Source organism: Eucyclogobius newberryi, unplaced genomic scaffold, assembly GCF_026437365.1.
Source record: "Eucyclogobius newberryi isolate DKJ021-1_F unplaced genomic scaffold, fEucNew1.0.hap1 SCAF_8, whole genome shotgun sequence".
In the NCBI taxonomy this organism is placed as follows: domain Eukaryota; kingdom Metazoa; phylum Chordata; class Actinopteri; order Gobiiformes; family Gobiidae; genus Eucyclogobius; species Eucyclogobius newberryi.
In genome coordinates this window covers 14,020,359-14,044,629 of record NW_027316500.1, presented here as the reverse complement: position 1 = coordinate 14,044,629, position 24,271 = coordinate 14,020,359, and the positions used below count along the sequence as shown (strand labels likewise).

The 24,271-nt window shown below is 38.4% G+C and overlaps 1 protein-coding gene across 9 annotated transcripts in view; it reads left to right on the top strand.

Annotated features, from left to right (window-relative positions):
* Nucleotides 1-24,271, top strand: part of adgrb3 (adhesion G protein-coupled receptor B3) — a 113,623-nt gene that overhangs the window by 47,641 nt on the left and 41,711 nt on the right. For 5 of the 9 annotated variants that reach the window (XM_072436225.1, XM_072436232.1, XM_072436224.1 and 2 more), the window contains exons 3-10: nucleotides 4,422-4,532; nucleotides 6,661-6,822; nucleotides 9,822-9,986; nucleotides 11,306-11,470; nucleotides 14,468-14,632; nucleotides 15,324-15,425; nucleotides 21,033-21,139; nucleotides 22,818-23,012. In XM_072436225.1, coding sequence (XP_072292326.1) covers nucleotides 4,422-4,532; nucleotides 6,661-6,822; nucleotides 9,822-9,986; nucleotides 11,306-11,470; nucleotides 14,468-14,632; nucleotides 15,324-15,425; nucleotides 21,033-21,139; nucleotides 22,818-23,012 — 1,172 coding nt within the window. The remainder of the gene's footprint in view (nucleotides 1-4,421; nucleotides 4,533-6,660; nucleotides 6,823-9,821; nucleotides 9,987-11,305; nucleotides 11,471-14,467; nucleotides 14,633-15,323; nucleotides 15,426-21,032; nucleotides 21,140-22,817; nucleotides 23,013-24,271) is intronic. The other 4 variants (XM_072436228.1, XM_072436229.1, XM_072436230.1 and 1 more) reach the window with 4 other exon arrangements.

The following is a 24,271-nucleotide window of genomic DNA, read 5'->3' as shown; positions in this document are numbered from 1 at the left end:
TTAAGTAATGTAGTTTCTTTAGTAATATACAGTATATTAAGGACCAAGACCCTTCTTACAAGGACTTACAAGGAAAGGTCTAATTTTTCCCGTTTATGTTAGTTTTTCAGGATTGTCACATGCACAAAAGGTAGTTTTGATTCTAGTTTTACTATTGAGTTATGTCTGGGTTTGATTTTTTGACGACCCTAAAGGTAGGCTATTAGTGTTATAAATCACAGCTTTTTCCATGATACATTTGAACAGATGTAGCAGATATTAGAACATATGCAGCACAATACAGAGGTTTGCAATCAATATCAAACAATATCAGCTGATTTAACAACTTTCAATCTGAAAAAACACAGGAAATGATGTTGGTGCATAGCTTCCTAACCACAGCACTGCTTATATTTCATCACACACGCTTCCCCAGAGAGACTTCACTGACAAACCGCTTTAAGAATAGACAAATGCAACACATCACAATATTTTACGGTGATGTTGATATATCACAGAGCTTTACATCGATTTATCAATGTGTTTAGATGCATCGCTACATCCCTACAAGGTACAACATCACATGCAGCTCAATAAGCAACAAAACAACAATATGTGTCATCAGATTCTATTGCAAAATAAGCTGCAGTATTTTCTCTGATGGACTATTACATGTTTAGTACTTTTATCAAATAATTCTGTTCTATATATGGCTTTTTGACGACATTAGCTGATTAGAGGTTGGTTAGAGAGAATAGAACCAGTACATAAACGCAGCCAACTGGGAAAAAAGAAAAGACACCTTTTTGAACAGAAACACACAAACTTGGCCAGAAAATCCAACAAAACTCAAATGGTTTTAAATGATGACAAGCAACAAGCTTCCTTTCTGCTTCCTGCCATGTAATACAGTGAAGACACATTGTTTTGGGCTGCTGCTAACAAATTACTCTCACCGCCCGCCTCAGTTATTGAAACTCTGCTTTGTCTCTCATGTTTACTGTGATATACTGTGGCCAAAGGCTTGAATAGCATCCAAGTAGTTAAAGAGTCAGGCTTGTTGTCAGGGCATCTCGTTTGCACTATCTACCTTTAGGCTGCCATGTGTTTGCTTGAGATCTGCTCCAGAGCTATTTCCTCCTCCGACGGCATTGCGAGTCTGATGAATACGGCATGATTAAAACACTTCTGTGGCTGACGCATGATCATGTGTGGCTGACTGCAGGGCTGAGATCACAACAGAAGAGGCTGACTAGACATTTCAAAGATCATTTTGAGGGGGATCTAATGGGCATACCGTATGTTCTAGTCTTCTAACTTTACGGGAAATGCGAAATCACAGTTTGATCTGAGAAGGTAAAATACCAATTCCTAAAGCACACGTTGAAGAAAGGAGGACTATTAGAACATGTAGAGTAAGGTTAGGCTGGGCGATTTTTTATTTCCCTCATGTTGATCGATCACGATTTTCAATTGTATTTGGTCTTAAGAAATAAATAATATTAATAGATTTCCTGAACGTAAACATGACAGACTTTTTAATAATTACTATTACAAAGATGGGCTATAGACGTCTCATTTTCAAAAGACCAAGGCTAACAATTAACGATTAAAATTGTATTAATTGCACAGCCCTTTCTGAAGGTACTTGTTATGTCATGGAAAGTAGTTGATTTTTGATTTTGAACACTTTTTTGTACCATTTATTCTAAACCCATACGTCAACATCATTCAGTTCTACAGCTTTTCACATTACATACTAATACTAGGTCATTGATATTTGGTGCTCAGTTCATCAAGTTATCTTACATATCTCTGACTGTAAAATACTATTGTATAATTTGTCAGATCAACCATTTCATCTCTCCCACCATGGGTTCTTTGTTCTTTTAAATACACCACATGCGAGTGTACATAAGATATTCCTTTATTGTCCCACATGGGGAAATTTCATTGGTGCAACGCAGGTAGATACAGAGGTAGATACAGAAGAACAGAACAGATCACTTATAGGAAGTCTGAAAAACACTTTCAGTAGAAGATCTCCTATAAATAAATAAAAACTCCCATAGACAAATAAATAAATAAATACCATTGCATGTGATCCCGACAGTAATTGCACATGAATATGTGTCACGACAGCACATAGATTGCACATGAATTTCATAGTAATTGCACATGAATTGCACATGAATTCCAACAGCAATTGCACATACGACAGAATTGCACATCAGTATTAGGTTAGGTCAGACGGGATAACGTGACGATCTCCGGGTAAGACGACTGTTCTCCGCAGTTTCATGAGTTTCTCCTTGGTGTAAACGCGGTACGGCGCCGGCCGGGGGGCGGGGCCGGAGCCGGGGGGCGGGGCCGGAGCCGGGGGACTCAGAGCCAAGACACATAGCCACGACACGACGAAAACACTCAATCCAGCCGAATAAAGTCAAAACAAGTTAATTTAAAGCGATTCCAGTGCGTGTCCCGATCGTTCATGAAGTTCCTCTTTCATATAAACGTGTATATAAACGTGTACCGACGACACGCCGTACTTTAGCGCGGCCGGAGGGCGCGGGGGGGGGGGGGGGGGGGGGGGGGCTGGTGGGCTCGCTCGGAGCTAGCTCACGTCACAACAACACAACGAACGCAACGAAATACGCTCAAATCCAGCCGAAAAAAGTCAAAAACAGTTGAATTAAAAAACTATTCCAGCGCGTGTCCCTATCGTACAGTAAAATAGAAAAATATACTAACTATATTTACAAAATATAGGAGATAAAGCACAATAAGTGTGAGAAAGAAGAGAGAGCGTTTACACCGGGCTGCCAGCTGTACCAGCGCCTTATGACGTACATGATATATTGTCAGAAAACGGAAGGTGAGAGCTGCAGATGTAGTTAGCCTTTTCATGACTGGATGTGAGAAAAGACTCCTGCTGTGTGTCTGGGGCCATCAGCGGACCCCCACGCCCCTTTCTCTTTAAGTGAACAAAACTGATGTAACATGTGACCTTTCCTCGTGTAGCACAGGCTTGTTAGTTGTGACTCTGATCATCCCAACAGGCGTCAGATGGACAAGACTTTGTTCTTACCTGCTGCCCTTTGTACATCAGTGGCCGTGACATGTTTCTCTTTTAATTAGCCTTGACAGGATTTGTATTTATTTCGATATTTTTTTATATTACATTGTTTACAACTCTGGAAAAAAACAAAACAAGGTCACATTTAAACGTTGCAATATCGTGAACGGTACCATCCATCTGAAAGCCGTGATTCTTCTTTAACGGATTTTGACCTGTAGGATTTTTGTCTGATTTAGTCCACGTTTAGTTCTGGTTTGGTCTTAGTTTAGTCCTGTAAACCCTTCCCTAGTTTTATGTTCTTGAATGGTTATGCAATGACTGTATCTATAGGCGTTAATCAAGTGCATAACTTTAATCACAACACAATAAATACATACATACATAAATCGTAACATTATTGTTGTTGTTTTAAAGCAATTTCAAGCCATTTTATTTTTCTTCCTTTATTTTTTTAGCTGTAGTGTTGTAGATGTTTACACAAATACAGTGTACAAACAGTAAATTTGAGGTTTTGCATACAGACTACAGGCTCTAATCCTCATGAAAGAACTCCTTGTCAATGGCTGATGTATTGTCCTATGTACTAACATAAGCTTTGTGTGACTCTGTTGGTGCATCACCCACATTGCCTATTTGAACAAAAACCACCTCATTTGGACCACACTGCCAAAAGTAATGCTTGCTATACTATTGCAAACCAGTTCAGCATTAGTGACTTTACACCAAATAAATACTTGATACGCAAAGAAATTCAAAAAACCTCTGCTTGCATCACTTTCTCCAGTGTGGCATCAGAACATCATTGTCTCTTTGACCCTGTTTGGGAAGCAAAGAGGGCATGCACTGTGCAATAAAACAAATAAATAAATAAACAAATACAGCTCAGAATACATTTGTCTGGTCTGGCCAACTTTGAAGATACAACTATTCAAAAACCTCAGAAGGACGGCAGGTTTTGTGGATCAATAGCATGTTCTGTCCATGACCCCTTCCTCTGTGGCTTTCTGATGGCTTACACACATTTTACTTTTATTTTATTTCTATTTTTTTCCCTCGGGCATGCAGGTGGGAGGGGAGGGGCGGTGCTGCTACTCTGTTCCAGCAACTATACATAAAAAAACAAAAATAGTTTCTACCTGCATGTTTTTGCTAATGTGTTTTCTACAATGTGATTTCAAAGGACGAATAATACTTCCAGCTCACCCTTTATAAACCCGTTGCATTGTTCTATTAGACAGTAAATGTGTGTTCTTTGTTTCAGTAGCCATTGCCTCAAATACCAAGCAAAATCCTCCTATGTAATAATAATAATTTTGGATTATGTTTAAGTCTTAGCATTTATATCCTGTATTTTGTCCCGTAGAATATGGAATGATCGGAGAGCATACAGTAAAAAGTCAGCGACCAAGATCAGTACATGACACAAAGGCACTGCAGGAGAAGGCTGATTCTGCTAAATTTATGGCACAAACTGGTAATACTATAGTTATCTTTCTTTATTATGTTATCTAAACTTAATTTTCTTCACCATGCATGCTCTCTCTTCTTGTACTTGCACCTTTTTAAGTGGAAATGTTTTGCACTCTTCTGCCACCTACGACAAGATAAATTTCCCTTTCTGACTATTGTATTTTTGGTGTTTGTTTTACTCTTGCTTAGAGATTTGGCAAGTGGACACTATTTTATACATCCATAAAGCATTAATTAACAAGGCTAGCTTCAAACTTAGGTCCAGATGTATTTAATTATTCGCTCCAAGGCGTGATAAATTAAATATGATGAAAAACCTCATCCCCTCTAGCCAAATACAGAATATGCACTTGATAGCAAATGTCAGATTGATAGCTGCTTCCCTTAAGGAATAATAGTCATGGAAGTGTGGCTTAAGTAAGTGTCAAATCCAGTAAATTAAACTAAATGTATTATCTTTTGCCTTATTATTTCTGGGATTAAGATAATGTGTGAATGTGTGTGTTTTTTTTTGTTTTTTTTGTTTTTTTTTTTTGCTTTTGGGAATCATTTCATGTGTGCCAAATAATTAATTGTTTGAAAGCTCCATCCGTTGTCATTTTAATTGCAATACATGCCATACACTACTATTACTAACACCATCACTCCATTTTGATGCAATTTCTCTATGTTTTTCCCCTCATCCGAGTCGCAATGCTCCCCCCCTTCATTCTCACACGATTTACCCTCTCTTGTGCTGCCTCATTTAACAAATTGATCCACCGTTTGGTCTAGTTTATGATGTGCAGAATTAAAAGAGCAGGGCTTAGATCCCCATTTGGCCGGAAGATACAGAACAGTATGTGTCCGTCCATATAAACGACACGGCACTCCATTTGAATATAATCAGATGATTTCAAATGTATTCAGAGCTGCAGTATAAATTATACTTACCATTACTATGATGTGAAATTACCACTCTATGTTCAAAAACCACAGAACACTTGGCAAAATCAAACAGCTATGTATTCATGTGGAAATTTGGAAATATCTTTCATCAAAATTATGTTTTTTCATTCAGTATTGAAAATCATCGACTGCTTCTGCTTATAACTCACCTAATTTGACATTTCATGGCTTTTTTATATTTAGCATTTGCAGATCAGTAAAGACAGTTATTCTTCACTAAGGTCTAGTGTATTTTTTCTTCTTTTCTTTTTAAAAAAACTAACCATTAAAAACAGCAGCTTAGAGTCACGCAAAATGGCTGCAAACTAATGATTAATATCAAGTAACTCCCATTTCCCTCTCAGGGTTAGAATGGTTCTGGAATTTTTTAGAAAAAGAAAAAAAAACACATAAATATACTGTGCAGTTGTCAAGGCAACCACATGCGGTGCATTTGAATCCATCCCGTTCCCACTTTTCTACTAATACCCATTAAAAGCCACATTCTTTCTGCATGTCTTCATTTCCTCTTGTTTGCTTATGGTAATTCCCTTTTGTTGGGCTCTCTAAAAATGCATGATTTTTAACAAAACAGTTAGATAACCCAGAGTGGTCCTTTATTATTAATGTTTTCTCTATGATCTTTGCATAATTGAGTCTTTAATTTTTTGAGAGGACATTGTTGATTTATCTTTGTAAAACTGTGATTATTGCCTTGAATTTTCTGTGTAGTTCTAAATAATTTAGTATCTACAGCTAAACATTTCTAATACTGATTTTATGAAAGATCATAGAGAGGACAATTAAGAGTCTGAAGCAGTGTTCCAGTCCTATACTCACCACAAAATGATTCCCCAAAATATTGACGCTAGATATATATGGACCGGAGAGACGTTCAGCAGTGATTGGTTGTTTCAATTAAGAGGGAGGAGCTAACTTAACTGATCTGTTTGGATAATGATATTCAAGTGAATGCTAAAGATAAAGAAGTACTTACTTATTTTAAATTGTATTTTATTTTTTTAATTCTGGCACCCAAACAACCCTTGTTTTTAACAGCCAATCACAGCAGTCCATCTGGTCCTTACTTTGTAACCTTGACCTTCCCAAATCTGGCCCACTTGTCCTGTGAACCTTGCCCTCTTTAGCCCCGCCCCTTCTGGAGCATATTGCTGCATTTAACTAGTGTCACTTCTCCCACACAGGTGAATCAAGTGCAGAGGAGTGGTCCCAGTGGAGCTCATGCTCTGTAACTTGCGGTCAAGGGTCGCAGGTGCGAACAAGAACATGCGCGTCACCATATGGATCGCACTGCGGTGGCCCTTTAAGAGAATCAAGGGTTTGCAATAACACTGCCCCTTGTCCAGGTAGTGTTAGCCGCAGATTCTTGAATATTCATGTTGATGCTATTTGATTGTTAATGGAAATGTTTGATGATGTGCAATGACTGTATTTATCTCGGAGCCATAATTATTATTTGTCGCTTGCATCTGATGTTCTTTTGTGAATATTTGTATTTCATAATCATCTTTCTGTTCTCCATCCCACATAACTACAAAGCAATCCATCAGCATTGAGAGGCTTTACAGATATGTCTCTGTACAAAGAGCCCAGGGAGCAGCCTGTAGGGATGTAGTCGTCCAATTCATTTCCTTGAAGGTCAGCCGTGCATTTTAAAATAGCTTGGCAGCGTTTCTTCAAAGACGCTGTGAGGCATTTCTTCCTCAACCCATGATGGCACAGCAGATGAGTCACAGGCAGGTATCAGGATCACAGGGTGCTCTGACTAGACCATGGTTGTGATTAGGGTGCTCTGAGAGTGGGAGGCACTGGTGGGGGAGGAATTCTTTTTGCTATATGCCAGTTTAAGTTGCCTTGAAACATTCCTACAGGTGTGAAGTGCATGTTCGGTCAAAACTATCGTATTACTCAGTAGTAGTGATTGAGGGTGCATTGTAGAAGGATCTTTGTATGTGTATGTAGAGACTAGAGACATGAGTCACTTCTAAGCACAGTCACCTAAATGCCAACTTAAATTAGGCCTGAAGCTGTCTTCATAAACCATGAAAACACAAAGTCTGGTAGTTACACTGACACAGATGGGCTTCTTTCAAAATGCATGTTATTTGGTATTAAAATTGAACCTAACAAATTTAGTTAAAAAATCCCAAACGTTACCACTGAAAAAAATAGAAAAAATAATAATCATAACTCCTGGATGTCAGACTCCTTATGTCAGAATATAAGATTAAAATGCTTAACCAAAACAGGAAATACTGCTTATTTTCCACAGCGTAATTCTCCATGGTCAGGTGAGTTCAAATGAAATTTCTTATTTCTTTCCCTGTAATCTCTGACAAAAACAAAGGACTCTGTGTATAAAACGTAACTCCACAACCGTGGTGCTGTTTGCTTTTTCCAAAACGTGTTTGAAAATGCACGCAGCGGGCTGTCACTAAGCTTACTTAGTTACAGTTCTGTGGCACATAGGGATAAAACATCCCAACTGCGCCCCACACAAAACGAAAATCTGTAACAAACGCTCTGAGAAGGGCATGGACTTTTTCTCGTCTGTGATTGCGAGGTGCAGCATGATTCTTATTTATTCTATTGAATGTGAACAACAGCTCAATGGCCCAAGGCATTGGATAAGTGTGCATTTATCAGCTCTGGTCTTTGGCTCTAACAATACCTTTGGAAAAGTCTCAGAGCCTATTTTAAGATGAGAAATGGTGCATGTTGTGATTAATATAGTACACTGAAGAAGGAGCTTTAATTTAGGTAAAAGACTCGTATGGTCTGGACAATCAAGATACCGTCAGCGCCTGAAGACTTATTATTCTGTAATTTAATAAATCTTCCGAGTTTGATGCCTCCGGCAGCAGCAGACGGGGAATGACATACCATTGTAACACCAACGTTATTTTAGAGACTTTACAGCAATAGCTCCTGGCAAAGTATGGATTTCTGTCTCCGGCAAATCACTGTTCAGAGACTGGCTAAAGCAGAGTGATGCTGTATGAGACAGTGTCCAACCCACTTCACTAACAATTAGTGACAACACATTTGGCCAGCGTTTTCCAGAGTGGGGCTACTTATGGTTGTGAGTTCTTGGTTAAGAGACAAACAACCTGAAAAAAGTTGAATTCTGTTCCGCCAGCCATACTGGGCCTGCTTTGAACTTAAAAATGTCAAAGTAAATGCTACCACTACCATGGGACACTTAAGAGCATCAAAGTGGAGCCGAGAGGCAGGGGATGGGGCAGACACTGTCACCCCTTATGGCAGAGCAGCAACTGGATCTCCTCCACCTTCTTCCAAACTCAGATATTTTACTAAGAGAGGCAACGTGAACCAACTAGCTTCAATTTCAAATAGGAACTATTATTTTCACATGTATCTATTGAACAGATTTTCAAAAGTTGCCTTAATAGAATGACTCTGATCCTGAGTGGGACCACTTAAAGAATAGAAAAGGTGGTGGTTAATGTGTGAAAGATTATGCCATGCTCCATTTTATGAAGCTCGCTCTTAACAGTGCTATGTCGTGTGCATATTGAATAAGGCAAAGTCGTCACCTTAAAAAGTATGATTTAGGTGTGGGAGTTTTCAGTCTATCTCAAAATGCAGGCGTATGACAAAGACCTCTCTACTTTGCACTGTTAAGAAATACATTGAGCACAAAGACAAGGCTGGAGGTGACTTTTTTATTGACATTTGCATTTCAATAGTTAAAGCTCAGGTCGGGTATCAAAAACTTTCTGCACTTTTTACAAAAATACAGTAATTCTACAGCCCAAAACCTGTTATATTGTGGTGCAGGAGTACTGAAGGCTCACTGCACTTTGGAGTGGTTATCAATAGTGTTATACTACAGTGACAAATAGACAGGAAATTTAATCTGCTGTGATGGAAAATAGAAAGAGGAAAAGTAATAACAATCGGTGCCACATGGGATAGGGTTGAAAATTTCTTATAGACGATAGAGTATTTCAGCTGGCATTTATTTGTGTGAATTGGGAACACATTGTTTAAGAAGCTTTTGGTGATGTTAATTCAGTAAAGGCAGTATTTGAAGCTAGTTGAGCAGATCATTGCTCTTTTGCATACCAGTCCTTATGCTGAGTTCTTCTACAACCTTCAAACATGGAACCTTTCCTAATACTACATCGTAACAACCCCAAATGATGGACTCAAGCTTGTGTCAGAAAAGCTGTCTGTGTGCTCAGTGTTTCATTTGCATTAGTTCTGTTGCCTAATTATGCCCATTGGTTTAATTTCATTCCATTTCTGGCTCTGAGCAGTTCATTTGTGCCATAGATCCACTTAGGGACCCCTGTGATTGTAACTGTGCGTGTGTCTGCAGTGCACGGTGTGTGGGAGGAGTGGTCGCCGTGGAGTCTGTGCTCGTTCACGTGTGGCCGAGGTCACCGCACTAGGACTAGGATGTGTGCCCCTCCGCAGCATGGGGGCCGGGCCTGTGACGGACCCGAGACTCAGACTAAGCTTTGCAACATAGCTCTTTGTCCAGGTACTTTATTAACACATATTTATATCACAGCAGGAAATACACCATGTAAGACTTAGGTCAGTGGTTCTCAAATGTTGGTGCAAGTGCCATTAGTGATCTGCATTTGACCCGACTTCTACAGCCTTAATCTGTTATGAGTACTGGGGTCTCGGCCAGGACCCAGGACCTTGGTCAAGGGTGCCTTTGCCGGAGGATTTACATTGTCCTCGATACTTTTTCAAATCTTGTTCTTTTTTAGGTTATGTTAGGTTAGGGCTGCAACGATTAATCGACTAATTGTGACTAGTCGAGTATTGAAAATGGCAACAAAAAAAAGATGGATAATCCTTATCATTATATGGACTATACACAATCTAAAACACGGTGCACTATTACATCAAAATGTTAAAAAATGTTGATGTTCATCAATAGCATAATATAATATTCTCAATCTAGAAGCCTTCATTCACCATATTTCAATCAATCTGATTAATAGTATATATAAATAGTATCAATCTACTAATTGAAAAAATAATCATTGATTAGTTGACTACTAATAGTCAACTAACAATTGATTAGTTGACTAATTAGTTGACTGTCCCTATTTAGCATTGATTTAGCTTTGTATGGTTCTTGTGTTAGCCCTGCGACAAGTTGGCCACTGTCCAGGGTGTACCCCGCCTAAGGCCCGAAGTCACTGGGATAGGCTCCAGTCACCCGCGACCCCAAAAGGGATCAAGCGGTAGAAAATGGATGGATGGATGGTTCTTGTGTTAAAAATTTGGGAATCACTGACATGTAACACAGGTAAATAGTTTCTAAATATAAACATGCCACTCAGTTAATCTTATTAGTACATATGCTAATGAATAAATGACTTGGTGATTGCAATTGCCTGTGAATACTAAGCAGATTAGTGATGATGAGTTTCTCCTCTCTAAATGAAAGCTTCACTCGGCCCCAGAGGCTTTCCTTGACCCTGATACGCCAATGAAAAGCATAGCAACTTTTTTTTAACGGATTATGTGTTACCATAAGACGTTAATAAAAAAGTAAATATTTCAAAACATGTGCCTCAAATGTCCAATAGAAAATGGATAAAACATGTTTTATTTACAGACAAGTCAAGTGGAATTACAAAGTGCTTAATAAAACAAGAGTTTCCATATATTTTTTGAAGTTCTCTCAAATATGAATAAATGTAACATAACACACTCTTGTGTTGAGATTTAGTCTCATGTCTTCTTCGTTGTGAGCTAGTCACCTGAACATATGCCCTTCTGTGCCCTCTCTCTCCCCTTCACTTGGGACATGTGTGCCGGTACGTTCTGGCGCTTCAGTGGATGGGCAGTGGCAGGAATGGAGCGCATGGAGCGATTGTTCAGTCACCTGTGCCAACGGGACCCAGCAGAGGACCAGGCAGTGCTCGGCAGCGGCCCACGGTGGATCAGAGTGTCGAGGCCACTGGGCTGAGAGCAGGGAGTGCCATAATCCAGACTGCACAGGTAACATCTGCCTCACTCGGGCACGGATTTAATATTCAATTCAACAGCTACATTTGGAGGGAAGATAATGCATTCCCATAGTGTTTTTACCTTTTGAAATTAGGATAAATACTTAAAAAAGTGAGGAAAGCTTCAACAAGATTACTCAGTTACAGTACAGCGTAATTACAGTATAATTTAAGGTCAGTGTTTTATGCTATGACTGAAATCACTTCTAGAGTCCAATATAAAATATCAGAATCAGAATCTGAAAAGTTTTATGTCCATTGTCAGTGAACAAAAGTCACAAACAAGGAATTTGCTTCAGCGGTAAGGTGCCACATAAAACATTGAATAATAATAATAATAGTAACAAATATAGGCTATACTAAAATAAGGGCATGCTAAATAAACAAAATATATACAGCAAGATCAGAACAACAGTGCAAAACTGGCAGCGCAAAAAGGTGTTGTTGACATGATATGTAACTAATTGCACTATTGCACACACTGTATAGGAGCATTAATACCACTATTAACTTAAATCAGGGGTGGGCAATTATTTTCCTCCGAGGGCCATATTCGAATCCATGCAGGTAGTGGAGGGCCGGCCCGCGATCATTGGTGTGAAAAAAAAAAAGCCCAAAAATTAAATATCAAATAAAATATCACTTTTCTGTCAAATGTAGGCCATTGAATCTATTATTTAATTCATTTCATATAAATTCATTTCATATAAATTCATATTTATTAAGGATACAAGTGCAGACAGATGCTTGAGGGCAAAAAAGGAAAAAAATAAATGAAATAATAATATATATATATATATATATATATATATATATATATATATTTTTTTTTAGTATCATTTGGACAAGCTTGGCGGGCCGGATTGAAAGGCCCTGCGGGCCGGATGTGGCCCACGGGCCGTAGTTTCCCCACCCCTGGCTTAAATAGTGAATGTCTTTTCTGTTATCAACTTGGAAACTACAGTAGAAAAATAAAAGTCATTATGAATATTAATATCATGTTTAGAATGAACCCCAGGAAGACTTTGCTCTTATGGAGACTAATGAAGATAATCAAAAATATAATAACAAATTAAACACAGAAAAACCTAAACCTAACCATCATTTACAAGATATTAATTCAGGCCTATTGCCATCATACAATTAAATAATATCAACAATATTACACAAATTTAATATACTGTGGAAGTAAAGAAGAAAAAGCGATGAGATGAGAGCTTCCGTCTCCGCTTTGATCAACTTCCAACCGCAATTAATCCACAACTCCAGTTAACATAACATCAATGTCCACATCCTGCCTCAGTACCCTCACAATAAATACATTTAAAATAATACAGAGTCCACCACAACTCCTTTCAAGTAGACTTTGCTTTTGTCTCGTAAGATTTTGGATGCATAAGATGTTTATGCATCCAACCAAGAGATGTCATAGACACAAGATTCAAGATTGATATTTAAGGCCATAGACGATGAGGAGGATTTGTGAAATCCGGTTAGAAAAACACCATGCTTTTCACATAATTCGGGGTTAGCTGTCTAAAGCGTCTGTCAACAGCACGGCGTACGAGAGGCTAAGATGTCTGCATCAGGATTTGAATTGTTTGATCACCAACAGGACCATAATCTCCTGATGCATTTTTTACAGTGCAACCCAGACGCTCAATTTTGGTTTGTGCCAATAAATAACAACTCAAAGATAGAGCTCAAAATGGTCCATCATGCTGAAAACAAAATTAAAAGTAGACAAAAATATGTACCTGATTCGGTTTGTTGATTTTGAAAATGCATCAACACACAGTGTCAAAATGAGGTATTTTTAACAGCAAAATGTAATGTATTCTCTCTCAGTTGGATTATTCATGTTAATACACCATCAACATAGCTGGATAATAAATTGTGGCCAAATAATGTTTCAAGAGTAAATTAATTCTGTGATGACAATTGTACAAGAGCGGATTTCTTTCACTTATTGGAACTAAAACGGAATACGAGCCTATCAAATATCCAGATGAAATGAGCATGCATATCAAAAGCAGCTGCAGCAGTTTCCCGTGCCTCGGCTGCACAGTGAGCCTGTTTGTGACACACATGAGGCTGTACCCGACATATGCTCCTCTCTCATATCCACTGGGATTTGATCAATGCCTCGCCGATAGTTTCTGCCCAACAGGTCGCGGCTCTTTCGGTTTGTTTCGTTCTCGCCAAGGCCCAGCTGACAGAGGTTAGTTGTAGGACACCGCGCAGCCCTGTCTGTGTGAAGGAGGGGCAAGTGTAGGTTAAAACCAGGAAGCAGCGTGTTTCTGCTCACAGGCTATTGTACCTTTCCAATCGGACAAGGGCACGTGATTTACTACATCGCTGAAGGGAAGCATCTGTGTTGGCCTTTTCTTTCCTTTTTTTTTCCTATTGCAAATTTTAATAGTGCTCTTTTCAAGGACATAAAACACATTGTTAATTTTGGAAACTTTTGCATAATTTCTATAAATATTAGCGAATAATTACAGCTGAAAGGGCAGCTTCTAGTGGTTGCAGTAGCCATAAGCTGCTGACAGTACTTTTAGGTTTATAAAGTTACAAAAAGACACATTTATTTGCGTATATTCAAATTCAAGTGTAGACCTCTGTTAAGGCAATGATACTACCTTAGTATATAAAGCCCAAACTACAGTTAAATGTTGTTCCGTTTATTATGCTACAAACCGCATGAACCTTAGTTTGGTGCGACAGAAAATAACCCATTAATCTGTTGGAACAGTTATTTGTATTTTGTCCAATTTTGTGTTGAAAAAAACTCTTGTTGATTCTTACATAACATCATTTTCACACCTCACTAAACTCTTTAATCTGCTGGTACTTGTGAACCAAATCTGCGCAACCAAATTATGCACCCAAACTGCAAATATCTTAATCACTGCCAAATTTAAATGTATTATGCAGTTATTGTAAATATTGACAGTTTGTATCATAAGGGAATGTTGTGTGTTTCCAGCAAATGGCCAGTGGAACCCGTGGGGGCCGTGGAGCGGTTGTTCGAAGTCGTGTGATGGCGGCTGGCAGAGGCGTGTCCGAGTGTGTCAGGGCGCCGCGGTAACGGGGCAACAGTGTGACGGCAACGGAGAGGAGGTCCGCAAGTGCAGTGACCAGCGCTGCCCCGGTCTGTACCAGCTACTAATGTCTATGTTATACACCAGCAGATGTGAAAATGACTCTTTTAATTGTGCTACTCCAGATATATTTAGATCAAATATGTTCTATTTGTATTCTTTTTTAAGTTATACCAAAATGCAACTTTAAAATAATGTAATATATAATGTAATCTAAGGCAGAAGATTCATTGTCACGATGAAAGGAACAAAAAAACACATGCTAAACATTTAAAAAGACTCTCAGGTATTTAGCATTAAACTATAACATACATAGATCATATTTTACATTTTGTTTATTGTAAACCAGAATTTTTTGTCAACTGACATCAACTTTGGTTCTTTTTAAAGATTATTATTTAAAAGAACCAACGTTGCAGTACAAATAGAAGACAAAATGAAATGTCTTGACGGTCCATTGACTTCCTTAAAAGTACAGCATTATTCAAACACAACATTTCACACTTCTCTAAATTCTAAACTTTAAAGTAATTAATTATAAACTCAACCAATCAATTTATACTTCTTCTGTGATCATTGTCTTCATTAAAAAAAAAAAAAAAAAACAGCCAATGAGAAAATGAGGAAGCAGTTGATCTCTTATATTCCCATACGTGTGTAACATGGAGAAAGGTTTGCATCATGTCAGAAAGGCTTGAAAATGTCCATGGCGCAGTGCTGTGACTTTTGATGTGCTTTCAGCTCCTTACGAGATCTGCCCCGAGGACTATGCAGTGTCCATGGTGTGGAGACGGACTCCTTCAGGGGAGCTGGCCTTCAACAGATGCCCTCCCAACGCCACAGGTGAGAGCCCGGGCGACGCTGCTCATCGAGGGTTTATCTGTACTTTTCAATGACATCTGTGCCTTTTGGTCAGGAGGCTTCAACCAGACTGTCTCGTAGATGTGGAACAAAACTACAAGGGCAAAGACCAGTCATTTTAAGATCTTATTCAAAGCAAATTACAAATTAGGCTGTAGTAAAATAAGTATACTCAATAGATTATTCAAAATGTATAGCATAAAACTTCATTAAGTTAATTATTTTTGTCTTTCATCAGAAAATTGTCCTAATAACCATAACTGCTGCTGTGACGTGAGTGGTTTCCTGAGTCTACATAATTGTATATGTAATTCATGCATAAGTCCATATCAGTCGTTGAATATGAATAGAATTTCCTCTTTTCATAACTTTCTAATTTATCGATATGTGCCTGCAGTGTGGCTCTGTGATAATTTGCTGGGCATTTTAATCATAATTTTGTTGTGCAGTAAAATCTCTTGTGCGCCTCACTCATATTAGCTGGTTCGACATTGAACTAATAAATCGCGGTTATAGAGCCATCTATAAAGACTGTGAGAACTAAAGTGGACATCAGCAACATAATAATATGATTCACAGTTTCATAATGAACTGAGTTAGAAAGGACTCTCGGGACTAAACTTTTGTCGAAAAAAATGTGATTTTTGGGAATATCTTTCCAAACATAAAATAACAGTTCAACTAGAAGTGACTGCACATGCTGTCATCCACAGATGGCTCACCTGAGGCAGATTTCAGATTTACTTGCGTGACATTAGTTTTTATAGCTAATAATGGTCTGGCATTATGAAGTAATTTCCTCCAAGCACACAGGGCTTTTGTATCCTTTTCCATAAGACGAGGACGATTTATCACCTTTACTCATTAAGCACGTAATTTACAGTGAAATGCACATTTCTGTGCTCAGGTCAGACCAAAAGGTCAGATTCTTGGCCACTTTACAGAGAGAGTTAACCTTATTAGTGCTGTTAGCTGAGCAATGCTTCATGTGTAGATTAAAAGGCTATAAACATTGTTAAATTGGGCATCAAAAGAACAGCTGGGTTAAGAACCGTTTGTCCTGTATCCAAGTTTAGTTTAGTGCTTTGTATGGGTGAACTTTGACATGTAGTGTTGTGGATAACATGTGTGATAAAAGTACAATACTGAATGCCAGACGCGTTTTATTTTAAGCACAGAACATTGTCCCACTGTCAGATGACCACAGGTAAAAGGCCCTGATGGACAATAGTTCAAGTTTATTTGTCAAGCCATTAATCATTGATCGAGTCTCTGTGGGGATTGCACTGAATAAAACTACGCCCAGTGCGGACGACCTATAACCTTTGACCTGTTATTGTGGGAGGGGCAAGAAGCATCCCGCATTTGTGCTCAAGTACAACCACGGTAAAGAAGAAACGTTACCACAAATATGATTGAGTAGGTGCTTGTTTCTACCCTCTTATTTCTAGGCACTGATGTAAATGAGGTTTCTATGAAGCGCTTAACAAAAACACAAAAGGTCAAACATAGAGTAGCTATTCAACGTTAAGTTTACTGAAGTGCATTGTTCAAACTCCGGTCCTTCTGATTCCACATGTGTGCCGTTCTCCAAAATGATTAAATGTTAAATCATCTCTTGGTATTTTTTTATTAGAAGAGACGTACATTTTCAAATTCTACACTAATCCGGTTACTTTTGAAAAATCTCATTGAACATTGTCGCAAAGTATAAGTCACAACTATTTGCCCATTAGCACAAGTAGAACAGATGAAATATTGATTAGTTTTGCATGAAGACAAGATGGCAGAGGCGCTCAGGGGAAGTGTCGGAACGCGTTAGGTTGCGGGTGCTTGCTCAGCTTTAGTCATAGTCGTCATCAAGGTCATTGTCGAGCGGTGGGTGTCGCCATGGTCACGCAGATGACGAGTGGCACCAGCGGCTCCAGCAGACACATGGAAAATATAAGGGACACTCTGAGGCTTATATCAGAAGAGGGGAAACATATTGTCAGAGCAGATGAAGGAGCAAGGATTTATACTTGAGGTTTAGCTCTGTAAATAAAGCCCTGGGTGAAAGCTACTGTTATTTGGGTATGAGAAGATTTGTGCTTTGTAAGAAACAATACGGAATGAGCTAACGTGTCATTTTTATGGCAGTTACAAGCACGGATTTATAAAGTTGTGTGGACGGGCATCTGGCATTAAACCAATGCAAACTGAATTACATAATGAATGTAATGAACTGGAAATAAGAACCGGAAAGCGCTTTAATCATTGCATTAATTATTAACATTATTACTTTGCTATACTTTTGCTTTAATACACTTTTGCTTTCATACTTTTTTCTTTGATTTAAACTTTTATTAATGACTGAAATACATCCAACTATCATGCAATACTATAAAACATATACTAAAGAAGAAAAATCATTTCTAAAGAGCCATTTCTCACTGGAATGTGCCTCCGCAAAATAAAAGTCTGCTGATAAAAACTCATGATGTTTTTAAAATAAAGTTAAATAAATCATTGTTTATGTTAAATGTTTGATGCAATCCAACTACAGTAATTCATTTTTGTTTTGCCATTACGCGTTATGATTGAACTTAAAAGTTATGTTCTGCTGTAGAGACTAAACAGATAAACAAATACTCATTCGACACATTATGTTTTATGCGAGATCCTCTGTTTATCCAGCCTTGGAGCTGTCACAAAAGAGTAGAATGACTTTATGACTCATTGTAGCTGATTTTGAAAGCAGCTAGACACATCTTTGCATCGTATGTATTTAGGAGCACCAGTGTCCTTGTGTCATGCTTTGTCCAGTCTGAATGAAAACTCCTCTCCATGTTCCTCGGAGGCTGCTGTAAAAATGTCCGGCAACAGTGTTTTTACATAATCTCAGTCACTTTTCCTGACCTATATTGGAGAGTACTGTGCGCTGATGACTGGTGGTGTAAGGACAGCCGACAGATTGGTGTAGAATCACGTTTGAAGGGGGATTTTGACAACTCTATCCCCTCGTGACCTTAACCTTCACACAGAGCAACCGAGAAGATGAGATCAAAGATGCACATCGGGGCACATTTTAAAGCATCTATGTTCGTACAGTTGTGTAGATGTTCAAAATAACAGACTTAAGTTAAAGGTGCGCTATGCAACTGTTCTGGTGGAAAGTACGCTTGTCTCCGAGGTTATCTGTTTGCCTAGAATGTTCCATAATATAGCGTTAAACATATCTATTTCCTTTGAGACAAGCAAATGACACCACAAGGCCAGGCTCATTTATAAATCTTTGTGTGGAGCATGCTTTATAAATGAGACCCCAGATCTGTAAAAGAAGGTCACAGGTCAGATCTGTGTAGAGTCTACACTGTAGACAAACCCGCTCACTGTGAGAATGCATATTTTTAGTATACAAAACAAGCAGTGACTCCATGGAGACAGGCACATGTAGTGCACATTTAACTTTAAAAGCAATTGTTATATCTAATTTTCTACTAATTGCTTGAAACATGTATTGAGATTGATTGAACATAGATTAATTGAGAGCTCTGTACACCTTAGATCTGACATATATCGGCTGTAATATCAGTGGATTTTTCTGAAGTTGCAAAACAAAGTGATCAAAAAAGAGATATACTTTTTACAGGTCTCGTTTACCACTTCTTTTTTAGTACTGTCTTTAGTGTGAATAGCTGAGGTTTTTAGAATCCAGAAAACAGCTTAATAAACAAAAAAAGAATCAAACCTAGATCATGTCAATTTTGTGCAATTGGCCTTGGGCGTTTTACATCTTCGATGCGGCTCTGTTCTGCTGAATGCACACAGTCATAAAATGAAATTAGCCCTATGGGTCTCAAACAAATCACAGATATATGAAAAGATGTGGTTCTGCATCAAATCTACAATCGAGCATTTCTTAAACTTCATGACAATTCAAATTGAATAATTGTTTATTGCCTTGTTTTTTCTCCTCACTGCAATTTCTCAAAGTTTAGTAACCTTTAGGAATGACAGGGCTAGAATATTGCTTGCTATTTATTCATAACGTCAAGATCTCTGCAGCTTTTTTCAGTTTTTGAGTTGGAATCTTTACACATATTCTTTTGAGTGCAATATGGCTGTTGGATTATGGAGGTAAATAAAAGCGACCAGGCGGAGAGGCTTTGGAGGCAGACGGATGCTCAGTCTTGTGTGAAGCACAGCCTCCTCCCGCCTCTGGGAATGTCTCCCTTTTTTTTTGGGTGATGGCAGAGGGAGATTTTATGCCTTTGATGGGTCAAAAGGTTCTGAGAAAGTGGCCATTGAGAGGTGCGTTTGGAAACAAAAGTCATGGGCTTTGTATAAATGTGTGAAGATAAATAGCAGGGCAATGCATAGGCAGTAGTAAGTTATGTTTTTTACTTGAATAACAGAATAAAATACAGTTATTTTATCCAATCCTCATTTTTATCTTCTATATATCTAGTCACATGTTTGTTTGTTTTTGGTTTTTTTAATCTTTTACTATTTTCATTTCGTTCATACTTTTTTGGAGTGACAATATTCCATACACATTTCTCTACATGAGATGCTACAGAGAAATGTTTTGTATAGTACAGGTTTTTCTTGGAGCCCTCGTGTGTGATGTACCTTGTATGCAGGTGGACAGCTGGCAGGGCACAATGTTAGCGTGGATGTATGTTTGTGTGTGTGTGTGGGCCGTGGGTGGAAGATGTTGTTGGTTGGGTGGTTTGGACTATATTTGGAGCGTTGCTTAAATGCCTGACAGCTATCACAGCCCCAGCTAGTGCAGGGCTCAGTATGTAGGGCGCTGTATGGTAACACAGAGACTCAAAGGGGTGCGAAACAATCTCTCTGCATTTCATCGTTTTCTTGGTCTGTGATTTACAGAACCTAAGTTTCTATATAGTCTGTACAATGGGGATTACAAGATGCACGTGCCAGAAAGGAGCGTTCACAAACAGGCAAACCATGAGAGAACAAACTGTTTCATGTTCAAATTTAAAGGTGCACTGTGTATGCTTGTCTCTATGGAGATGTTATTGCATTGCATGGAATGTTCTACAGTATGGCATTAAACTTGTCTATAAATATCCTATTTTGTCGCAGAAAATCCTTAAACAATATACCACAAATCTTAACTTGGCCTGTTGCCATTATCTGCTCGTCTCTATGGAGATAGAAACACAAAGGGATAACATCTCTATAGAGAGGAACAAGAACAAAAAGGAACACAGTGCACCTTTAAAACAAGAAAAAAAAAACATTTTAAAAGATGTCCTTTTGTTGTCATCAATTTGCATTCTTCCATTACATAAAATCTATATATACAAATTATATTATGTCCACTATGTGCGCGCAAGCATTTTTTTGAGAAAGATATGACTGAAATACCGAAAACGTACAATATGCACATGTATATTTTTCTTGCTGTATCCTCGTTTGTGTCCCTTCTGCTATGCCTATATTTAACTCCCAAACCACAACCATATGTCCTTCCCTTTTCAACACTGTGGCCTAATCCCGTTCCTCCCTCTCTCGTCTCTCCTCTCGTCTTCCCTCTCCTCTTTCTTCTCCTCTCTCCTTTCTCTGTCCCCTCTGCAGGCACCACTAGTCGCCGCTGCTCTTTGGATCACCGCGGTATGGCCTTCTGGGAGCAGCCCAGCTATGCTCGATGCATAACAAATGAATTCAGATACTTGCAGCAATCAGTAGGTGCAAAGTCAGCTCCCTTCCACCGCCTCTGTTTCCAATGCATCATAAATTACCTCCCCCGTGTGTTTCCCCGTTCCCCCCATTATCACCGCACTGTAGCCAAAGATTAACCACTTTCAATAGGCGAGTTAATGAAAACACTAATTTCTACTTCAGGTCAGATTACATTACTGTAGATTTGTTTATTCGAAAGGGGACAATGTCAATTTCATAAGACACATGAATATGAACATCTGTACAAAAGCTAAACTCTGGCCATGATGTTAAAGGGAGATAAAACACATTAAGAAGATAAAACAAACAATTGAGAAACACAATTATTTATGAACAATACTGTTGACATACAGAGCCATACAACATGTGCTATTGTCATGTACCATTCTTACTTCAATGTCCGGTAACTTTGCTTCTACTGCAGCTAGAATGTAGAGGAATATGGGATGATTTACACCAGTCTGGTTTTAAATTATGGCGACACAAATTAACTCTTCATGGCACTTTCAAGTGGCTGACCAGCAAGTGAAAATTGTGTTCTCATCATTTTGAAAAATGGAAAGATTTAAATTTGCAAATTGTTATGAGGAGATGACTCCATGAGCTCCAAAACTGCTGCTCTTGATTGGCGCTTCCAGCTTGCAGTGGTTAGCGTCTCCATCCATCAAAAATTATAAATAGTGATCACTTGTGGTGAGAGGAGACAGGTTTGTGTGCTCTAGCGATGTCAAGATTAGTATGTTGTACTGTATTTCAATATATAGTCCAAAAAGTAGACCTAAATTACTTTATTTTGTCATTCAGAAAGTCACACATTTGAGGAACAATAGCGTGACAATACCAATGGTATTGAAAGAAAATGTAAGATTTCACTATTTGATCACAGTCACTGTAATTGTGACTAATTGTTAAATTGTGATGTTTTTTCTCACAACAGTTGTAACAATAAAATTTGATATTGTGACATCCCTAGTGTAGTCCAATCCAACAGACCGGATATAGACTCAACTGTTGAAAGAGTAAATAACCAATGTTATTTAGTTACAAACTTACATACAGAATGTGCACAATATGTAGTCAAAATGTTATCTGACCACATTAACTTCTTCTTAAAAAAAGTGCATTTAGCCTCTTAAAATATCCCTTTCAATACAAATCTTTCACCAATAACGCTTTAAAAATGATACTTACAAAATACTGGTAAAAAGATTGAATTAAATCACATAATTGTAGCACGTAGTCCCAAAACACATCGTAGCCTGATAGGCAGGTGATTTTTGGTTCTCTTTCCATAGTTAGAAATAAAATAATTCCAAAAAGCTGAGATAGCACATTGAGTCCTGCATGTGTGAACGTGTATTTATGGACTTATAAACCTCTGCGCAGTGATGTGAAATGTCATTCTACTGTGCAATTTGGGCCTAAATGCATGTCTTCTGCTCCAGTTACCTCTTTTATTCATATTGGCTCATTTCAAAAACATCCGCGAGGCACAATGCGGTCGGGCCTGGCTTAGACATAAGTGTCACCTAAATGGCCACAGAGACTAGATGCTTTCTTCCTCATTTTCTCACCCCATTGGTTCCATTGTGTGTTCCAGTGTTGTGTGCTGTGTGTCTATAACTAAATGTTTAGAGGACACCAATGCCCCAAGTTGTTTGTTTTCTCCTGTTTTTGGAGGTTCAGGGCCACCTTGCGAAGGGGCAAAGGATGCTGGCGGGAGATGGGATGTCACAAGTGACCAAAAATCTGCTTGACCTCACCCAAAGGAGAAACTTTTATGCTGGAGATCTGCTGTCGTCTGTGGAGATTCTTCGCAATGTGACAGAAACATTCAAGAGAGCCAGCTATGAGCCTTCTTCTGATGATGTACAGGTAAATGATACTATATAAAGGTTTGAATAGAACTACTGTATATAAATATTGTAGGTCGGAATTAATTCAAGTAGCCAGAGAGTTTGATACTCTGGATGTCTTATGTAGGAGAAGTTTATTTACCTTTATTTACCTAAGCTGAAGGTTTTCTTGGTACTCTAGATTTGGTACTCCAGTATAAAACATTTTTGTATATAAAAAATATAAATAAATAATAATAATAATAAAATAACAGCTGCTGAAGTGACATGGTTGATGTGTTAATATTTGTCCTCTGCATCTGATTCATCCTCAATTCATCATTTGAGGATCATTGCCAGTTTTACCTGTAAGATTACCTTACTGTATATACTTTAGGTTGATAATAAACTATAAGTATTTTGAGCATAACCCAGCTAGACACAGGAAGAACTCCCCTCATGGTATGCAAATCAAACCTCTTTGCCATGAGGCGAGAGTGCACTGCAGTAGCCACACTGTTGTTGGTCAGCAGAGTGGTTTATACTGCTTTCCAGCTCTCATTTTATCAGCACCCTGGACAGCAGTAGTAATATCTCATTGTCTAGCTTAAAATCATATCATTTGAACTGGCACTAAGGCCAATATCTGCTTTGTCGATGGATATCCTCCCCGTCTGAGACCGAGTCATCTCTCATCGAGTTCTTGATCCTCTTTGTGTCAATAGGATGATAGAGATTATGAAGCCAAAGCCCCACCTCCGTCTCCAATACGATAATTCATGGGCTTTCCAAATATCCCTTTAGTGTCTCTGATTCTTTGTGCCGCCATTTGCCCTTCTGTCGTTATGGTGCTCTGAGCGAGTTAGTCTGGGCATGTGTTTGGTACATGCTGATTTTAGAGTGAAATAAACTGGAATGGGGCTTTATGACAGAGCTATAAAATTAGAACAATATGAGACCAGACTATCAGCCAGTTTCTACATGACCAAACAGCTTGAATAGTAAAAGAGACATGGCGAATGTGCTCGCTTCATAATAGGGGTTTTGATATAAAAACGAAAATGTTTTCTGTGATGCTGACGAGTTATATTTCATGAATCAGATATGTATAAAATGGACAGATACAAAAGAGGACAAATACCAGACTCTTTTTCTTTTTTGCATCATCACTTTCTGTGTCTTGTTCTGAAAAATAAAAAATATAGTTCTACATAACCTGAATGTTTGAATAGACTTTTTATGGTAGTTTAACAAAGTTCTAAAAGAGTTATTCCTGGTGGTTGTGTGGTTAAGGCAATT